The following is a 9003-nucleotide window of genomic DNA, read 5'->3' as shown; positions in this document are numbered from 1 at the left end:
AAGCATTTTGCAAATTAAGCAAATAAGTTTTAAACTCAGACCTAAATACTCTTGAACTGATATTTCTAAAATGGGGATCCAAGGCATTATATAAAGTTATCGCATTATAGGTAAAACATCTCTGAAATAGTGCTGTATGATGTTGCGGCATAGTAAGATGATTTTCATAACAAAGGTCACGGTTATGAATGGACGTTCGAAAACTTAACTTTTCTCTCAAATATATAGGAATATTTGAGATTAACAGCCTTATTAAAAAAGTAGCATATAGATGTCTTACCATTTCGACATATTAACCCACTTTAATTGTTTAAATTCTGCTGACACACGATCATATCTCCTCAGACCAAATATGAAGCGACAACAGTTATTTTGTATAACTTGCAATCGATTTTTTGTAACTAGATCTAAACAGGAGTAGTATACTATATTACAATAATAAAAAATTGGCAAAATTAGAGATTCACATAGTTTTTTCCTGATCCTAAAGTCTAAAATAAATCTGTTAGCATAAAGTACTTTTATTTTGACATAACTTTTTTGAACTAACCTCACATGATCCCTAAACCTTAAGTCAGTATCAATAACAAGCCCTAAGCTCTTCGCATATCCAGAAAATCCCAAGTTTGTATCACCTAGTTTTAAGTGCAGCCTACCTTCTAGCAGTTTTCGTCGTTTTTCTGCGCAAAATAGAAGTACCTCTGTTTTGTCAGGATTTATTTTTAAGTTATGTCCAGTTAAGTAGTCAAGTAGTAGTTAAGTAGTTAAGTATAGATTTAAGATCCTGATTAAAAGATGCTTCAGCCGCTGCTGGTTCATTGGGGTCAAAATAATGCAAAATCATCTGCATAGGACTGAGAATCCGAATTTTTCATTACTTGGAATATGTCAAAAATTTATATAAGAAACAAAAGTGGTCCAATTATACCAGATATTACTGTCTCAGCAGAAGAAAAATTGTTACCAATTTGTACGCACTGTCGTCCATCTGTCAGGTAAAACCTGAAAAAGGAGACAGAAATGTTATCAAAGCCCAGGTATTTTAGTTTAGCACACAGTAAGTCATGGTCTAACAGATCAAAAACCCTAGAGTAGTCCAGGGAGACTAAAAGAACCGCAATGTTTTTGTCTAATACTCTTATTATGTTGTCAGTTAAGTTAAGAGTAGTAGTAGTACTATGACCAGACCTAAATCCTGACTAATGAATATATTTAATTATTACTAATTAATTCAATGCAAATTTCTATCTGACTAACATATATTAATCATTTTGATATACACGCCTGGTAATTTTTTTTTTGAAGCAATAAAATAAAAAATCATTAGCAAAGTGTTATGGTAGAAAAAAAAATGACAATGATTCACCGATTACCTAATTCTTTATTTACACTAGCTATTGAGAGGGAAAATTTGGGTTGACTCTAGTTAGTATACGATATTGCTATGGGTAACAAACTCATAGTTGAGTACAAGAATGTGAAAAGTAATTACTGGGACGGATATTTAATATACCCTGTAGATTTAAGACCTAATCCTTTTTATACAGGGTTACTTTAGTTAAAGTAAAAAAATACAATTAACGTTCATAATTTCTTGGAAATTTTAAAAGCTAGGAACACTTAAGTATTTATAGCTAGTTTACCTTTTATTCATATTATTTAATAAATAATTTGTTATTATTAAATTGACAAAACTCTTTAAAAAGAAAATTTAGACCATTCTTACCCATAAATGGCCCAAAACAGTGTTTCAAGCAATTTTTCTCTTTGTAGCTCATAACTATAAGTGAACTCGTGTTGTTCCAGCGGATATAACGAATGTAAACATCTTAAGGCCAAGTAGAACGGCACTTTGTGTCAATATTTGCTCTGTCGACTTTACGTTTGCTTTTGCCCATCGCATTATGGGGACGATTGCCTTATTTTTTACTTTATTAGATGAAAACAGATAAAGAGTTTTTTGTGCTATAATCATTAATTATATATGAAATAATAAAAGCATATTTGCTTTTCTAGTAAGCGAACGGTCATATAATAAAAAGTGCTTTATTCTTTTTTCAATTTAATAAATATTGGAACTAAATGTTGACAATTGGCAAATAGTTATTTTTATTGCATAAAGCTGCATATTCCGCTTATTTACTTACCCAGTACAATGAACTTTAAATAAATAATAGTTACGTATGTGATTTCCTAACTTGATAAAACCGTGTATTATATAAAATGAAAGCCCGAAGAAAATAGATATACCTCCCATCCGAACCCACAAAATTACAAATTGCTTTAGTTTCACTTTTGCCGCTCTTCGCCGAATCCCGCCGGGAAATTTGCCCAGTGATTATTCTGCAGAAATCCCTAACAAATCTAGATTTTAAACGACAAACAAAATTCATGCTGGCTACAACGCAATTTTGCCTGCAGCGATCTTTTTGCAATATTTGTTAATATATTTTACGAGCGTTTGCTGGAAAAGGGTACAGAAAAAGATAAAATTGGACACCTACTTGTTGTTGTTTAATTTCCTTTAAAAATCATCGTATTTAGAAAAAATATTTTTTTTGTTTAATTTTGGATATTTTAGTTCTTGCCTATAACAAAAAACATTTATTTTTAATTTTAAACAACTTTTTTATTGCCTATTTTTGTTTTTTTTTCTGTTTTTTCGTCCTATAGTAAATAAAAACATACCTATCCTAACAACCCTATCGTATCTATACTAAATAAAAACTGCCTTTATAGATTTCAAAATATTTTGTCATTTATACATCAGCTTTGATCAATTTATTCCAATGAATTTTGAAAAGTTAGTAGGGGAAGTCTTTTCTCCACAAATAAAACGCTAATCCTCTAATTTCAGAAGAGATGCATTTCGGTAAGTGTTCCTGTAAGATCTGTAGTTTCCTATATCGATTCTCCCGCCTCAAAACTTTCCTCCTGGTTAACGTCTATCCTCCCTCAACTCACCAATTTCTCTAACCCACTCTCAATAAAAAAAATCATATGAACCAAAAATTTAATAAAAACAGAAATACCCCCTAACTCATTTCTTGTTTCCTTTGATGTTTCTAACCTATTTTCAAACATCCCATCAGAAGATTGTTTATTATACACCCGAGAACTTCTCTTTTCACAAATCAATCTACCTACTCATATCATATTAGAAATTTGTTCTCTTATCGACAGTATTCTGAAGCAAAACTTCTTTTAAGTTGATAATAAATTATATTGTCAAAAGTCTGGTCTTGCAATGGGTTCCAACTTGTCACATTTTCTGGCAGAAGTGTTTATGTTTTTTCTTGAAAGAGAAATCTCAAATTGCGGGATTTATAAAAAACATATAAGATGTTGGTATAGGTACGTCGATGACATATTTACAGTTTTCACTGATTCTACGGAGGACTTACTGGAATTTCAGGCATTTCTAAACTCTATCAATCCTACTGTTCATGTCACTATCGAACAGGAACAATCAGGCAATCTACCTTTTTTAAACCTCTTAATTAAAAGAACAAACAACATAAAACTCAAATTTGAAATTTATAGAAAACCAACTGCTGCGGATAACGTTATACCCTTTTTTTCAAACCATCCAGTTAATCAAAAGCTTTCCGAATTTAACTCACTTCTCCACCGTCTTTTTTATATCCCTCTTTCTCAAAAACATTTTAAAAAGGAACTCAATATAATTTTTTAAATTGCTCGGAACAATGGTTATCCTGACAAGATTATAAATTCTCTTTATTTTAAACATCTTTACAAGCAATTAAATAAGCCACATATATACAAAACCGATGGTATGTACAGAAGCATATCATATTTTGGAAACATATCCCGTCAGGTTGCCAAGAGTTTGTCGAGGGACTCTGATGAGTGGTTGCGTGTTTGTTTCAGGACTTGTGTGACAGAACACCAAAGATAAAATTCCTGTCACACACAGATCTGGTGTTTACAGACTAAAATGTTCTCATCCTGATTGCAATGTGTGCTACATCGGACAAAGCGGAAGGAGAATCGAGACGAGAATAAGTCTAAGAATATAATATAATCATCAAAGAATATAATAAACTCATTGAAAGGAATAGAAACCAATTTATAACCAATACCTCTTCTCCTTTCGCCAATCATATTATTGAGACCGGACATGGGTGCTCATTTTTGTCAGAAGGGGTTAAAGTTGGATCTTTTGGAAATCCTGGAATTAAATAAAGCCATCAAATCACCGGTTTACACTTGTAATAATGAGCAAACTTAATTTGAGAGCAACACTTTCTTTAATTCCTTGGGTCCTAACAGTAACACTGACATTTGATTTGATCTGACTCATTAACACACATTTGATTGTTTATTTGTTCACACCCTATAACACTACAGGCCGATGGTTCTCTCTTACTCGCTGCCAGTACTCAGTAGAAATCTGCTAATCACATATTGTTCAATTATATTATAATTTTAACTGTTCACTAGATGTCGTGCAATGTACTATTCAAGTATTGTTTAGAATTTGTGTATGTGTTAAGTAACTCACTAAGCATTTTACAATATCATAATTTTATCTGTATTTTTTATGTCACCTGACAAGAAAAAAAAATGTTCGTATATGTTTTTGAACTGTTTGAAATATCTTTTAGAGTCTGATAATGGCAAGAACACTTGCCGAAATGCATCACTTCTGAAATTAGAGGATTAGCGTTTTATTTGAGAAGAGAAGATTTCCCCTACTAACATTTGAAGACATGAGTTGATAAAGGTGCTATGTCCACTTTTTCAGATATTGAGTAATTGAAGGAAACGCGTTTTCACTTATATATTTTTTTTAATAAATTTTATAAAAATTACCAATATCTTATTAGATTAGAATCGTTTTGTACTTTTTTATATAATATTTTTTGTTTTTCTAGAATTTATACTTTTTTAGTAATTTTAATTTTAATGGACATAGCACCTTAATCAACCAACATTTTATGCAAATGTTGGTATAAACTTGAGTGGAGAAAGGTTTTATGTCACCTATGTTGTATTTAAATTTTTAAAAAATAATAAAAAAAACTATTAAATAATCTGGAAATTAAATTTTATTTGCAGATTAACAAAAGCAAAGTAAGATATATTAAAAATTTATAAACAAAGACACAGAAACATTTAAATTTAACATGAATTACGTTTTTTCTTAGGGTTTTTCAAACATTCTTCTAAAACAATATCATAATACCATTTATACTCTGCTGGAATAAACTTAAGTTGATCTTGTAGATTTGAAATTTTTTCAGAAGTCAAACCACCGCATTTAGGTAACTTTTGTAAAACAACTTGATTACTTTGTACTATCAGTTCTCTTTTTTTTGTAAGTCAACTTCCATAAATGGGGTAAACGGATCTAAACTAGTTTTGTAAAAGTATTATTTAAAACAACTTACTTTTAGCCACTTCACTTTATCTCGAAAATTTATTTTTTGGTCAAGACTATTAGTGAGTCTTTTGTTTAAATGAAGTTTTGCAGGTAGAGTTTCAAAGCAATAAAAAAAATGTTCCATGTTAAGGCATACACTTTGTTTGGTACTCGCAGATCTAATAATTTCCCGATATTGGTCTGGTATATAAATATTCTGATGTTTTCTAAGAACCTTTTCTATTCTTCCAAAGTCTCTGTCAGAGTCAAGGTAACTGTGACCAACTTCGGGAAATTTATGGTCAATGATCTTAAATATTTTATTTAATATTAGGTATTGAAAAAGGTTAATAATGGAGAAGTTTTTGTTTTGTCCCCCACATTGATCTGACCAAATTATTAAATGATCAATTTGGGGATTTTCTTCTTTAAGAAGCAGACAAAATCGTAGCAAACAACTTGCTATTTCATTACTTCCCCTATTGGCAATATCCTCAGTCCATGTAAAAAAATAGGACTTATGACCAGAACTGGTTAAACAGTGGACTCCAAAGTTGTATAGCCACATTTGTCTTAAATAAAAAGATTTTGACGTTGATAGCTTTGTCAAAGGCATCGTTTGTTGAAGATCCATTGTTATGTAACATTTTTCTTTGGACATTTTTACTGCTTCGCGGTCAACTTTCTGCTGCGCAAAAGCAAGTTGAAAATTATTCGAGTGCTCTAAAGAGTTCTCTCCAGCATCGCATAAACTGCAAGTATCAGTTTTTGGTACACCAAAAAATAAGTTAAACCTTGTTTCAAATATATGTCTGTAAAAAGAGGCCTTTACGAAATATTTAGTTTCGAGCTTTTTTGTTTGACAATCCTCTATATACAGTTGATGAAGTCGGTTAATATTTAGTAAAGGGGAAAGGTATTTTTTATGTGGGTTTTTAGTCCTAGAATAATGTGATTCTTCTGAAGGAAACTGCTTGATATGATTTTCAATGCAGTTTATTACTTCATCGGATATTTTTTTTGGATTTTTGTGATGCCCTTGCTTATGTGGTGAGAGCATTACCTGGCCAGATTTTAAGTCATTTTGAGCTTTAAAGACTTTTTTTCGTCCAATTCGGTATAAAGAGCAGAAAGCATCTTTACACACTAGTGTATTTTCTTTATCACACGTAATAAAATATTTAAAGCTGTAAGCTTTCATTTTTATATTTTTACGAGGGCGGTGACGATTAACTTCCTGCATCTTAATACTTTTAAAAATTAAAATATTGGAATTTGTATCTAGCTTATAAAATTTTCTTAGAATTTCTTCTCTGCTTGCAATACTAAATTTCTCAGTACAGTTTATTCTACATTTTTCTTTACACAGAAAATCTCTTTTAATTGTTTTTGCTTCCATCACTTTACCAGTCTTTTGAGAAATATATTCTTTACCTTGTTGTCTTAACTTTGCCGCTTTATTTCGTTTCCAATTATCAGGTTTCCGGACTCTTTTTTTAGTTATTTTTAAAACTGGTTTAACAATTTCTCTTTTACTTATTTCATCGGCAGTAACATCGAATTGCTGGTTATGGTCTTCTATACGTATTTCCCGAGGTATTTCCTCCTGCACTTCGCCAATGACGTCAATCCTATCCGGGGTTTCCCTGCTGCTTGTCGGAACCTTAAAAATATCTTAGTTATTTATTAAATTTATACTTATTTCTAATTTCTATTTTTATTTCTTAATCTTAACATTTTTTAGCTTTACCTTTTTAATTTTTTGGTTATCCGGAAACATTTTACGTTTGACTCTATCAACATCCGGATATTTGTTTATGAGACTCGTCGAATAAGAAATATTTGAGTTATCAGAATCCTCTTCTGAATCTTCTTCACTGGAAGGGGAATATTCGCTGCCTGATATAACACTTTCATCAGTACAATTATCCATATAGTCTAAAAATTTAATTTATGTACATGGGTAGGTATGTATGTAATAATAACTCAAGTAATGTATATTATATATGTATTTTTTTAAATAAAAAATTGAATCGCATCGAGGGGGTAAATTGTTATTAAAAAGAGATCATTAATTCATAAAGGTAGTAAAAAATGTTTTAATATGCTTACCTGCTTTAGAGTTAACCTTCTTTTGAAGCCCACTAGTGCTTGGCTGCTCCAAAATCACCGCATTGGTATTGACCTCTAAGGAAGTACAAAATACAGTTTCTATCTACAAAAAAATTCTCTATTCGGACTTACCTTTATTTAAAACACATAGTTTCTTGTTTTTTACTAATTCTAACATTCTTTTACTTCTCGAACCCATGTTGAACGATGTGATAAACAACAAACATAACCTTAAAATGTCACATGGCACCTACCATGTAAATAAAACTTTCCCACTCTCTAGTGGATAAAGGTGCTATGTCCTTAAATATGGAAATAGCACCTTTATCTAATTAAAAAGGGTACTTAGTCATAGGACATAGTACCTTTATCAATTAAAATAATCCTTATTATTAACAATTTAAGAATCTTGAGTTATTCAGGGGTTGTATTACGACTTTAGATAACCAAATATACAAATAAGTTATTTTTTGAAAAAAATGGACATAGCACCTTTATCAACTCATGTCTTCATTTCAATTTTATATTAACTCCACTTTAAAATGGACTTCTTCCTTAACCAAAGGAATTTGATTAAAAGAAACAAGTTAAAAAATAGCATTCTGAATATGATTTTGATAATTATATTTACCTTTTCAAAAAACCTCAACAATAATTAATATCTCAGTTTAATTAGAGTTCGGCTTGCTTTTCGTATAATGCAAAATAGGTTAAAAGTATGAAAAGTAGAAAGCCGTATCCATTTAAGTTATGCACAACTTACATCATGCTTTTTTGAACTATTAATAGTAATATTATTGAGTGGTCTTCATTTTAAGGACCTATATATTTTTATATGTTTCCTTTCGGTTATTTGTCAGTACATAATATTATTAATATATGAAGAGTATTTATATACTAAGTAAATTCAATAAATTAAATATTATTTTAAGTTATAATAATCTATATATCTAGAAATTCTTAATAAATCTATTTAAAACGACAATCGCAAACAAAGACAAAGAATTTGGTTCCGGACCACAATATGCCACTGTACATTTATAATACACATTTTATATATTAGTATTTTAAAAATGTAATATGATGACTTTGTATTTTAATCTCTCAACAGCTTTGCATAATCGGGATCATATATTTATTTTCTCATTATAATGGTTTGAGAAAGAAATGCTATGACTTACTCGATTATTCTTAAACAACAAAATACATATAATCTAATTCAGTAAAGAAGGTAAAACGTATTATTCTAGCAAACAAAATATTATATTCAATATATTAAGGAGTGCTACAGGAATAACTCTTGGACCTCTATCATTTTTGCTATGTATTATATAAATGAACTTTCCTTTAAGCTAATTAAGAATATTGTCTGTTAATAGGCAAATGATTCATATATTTATTTATTTATTTATTTATTTACAGTTAAGGCTTTCTAACAGACAGACACAGCTGTCCAATAATAAGAAAGCACGTTATATCACAAATACAAATTAGTAAACAAGTTC

General features: G+C 30.1%; 1 protein-coding gene across 1 annotated transcript; it reads right to left on the bottom strand.

The window, feature by feature from the left end:
* Nucleotides 1-991: 991 nt before the first annotated feature.
* On the bottom strand, nucleotides 992-7642 carry LOC126735690 (uncharacterized). The gene is made up of 3 exons (XM_050439753.1): nucleotides 7137-7642; nucleotides 6602-7049; nucleotides 992-1002 (listed from the first exon to the last, which is right to left on the bottom strand). Exons 1-3 carry the CDS (start codon nucleotides 7317-7319, stop codon nucleotides 992-994), a joined length of 642 nt encoding a protein of 213 aa, XP_050295710.1. The 5' UTR covers nucleotides 7320-7642.
* Nucleotides 7643-9003: the final 1361 nt, after the last annotated feature.

This window comes from Anthonomus grandis, chromosome 4, assembly GCF_022605725.1.
Source record: "Anthonomus grandis grandis chromosome 4, icAntGran1.3, whole genome shotgun sequence".
Taxonomy (NCBI): domain Eukaryota; kingdom Metazoa; phylum Arthropoda; class Insecta; order Coleoptera; family Curculionidae; genus Anthonomus; species Anthonomus grandis.
The sequence above is the reverse complement of the archived record's forward strand: the minus strand, read 5'-3'. Positions and strand labels throughout refer to the sequence as shown.

Excerpts from the sequence above, each read along its gene's own strand:
- LOC126735690 (XM_050439753.1), bottom strand. The coding sequence starts at position 7,319 with ATGGATAATTGTACTGATGAAAGTGTTATATCAGGCAGCGAATATTCC. Across the intron at positions 7,050-7,136 it reads ATAACCAAAAAATTAAAAAG|GTTCCGACAAGCAGCAGGGA; the intron begins GTAAAGCTAAAA and ends GATATTTTTAAG.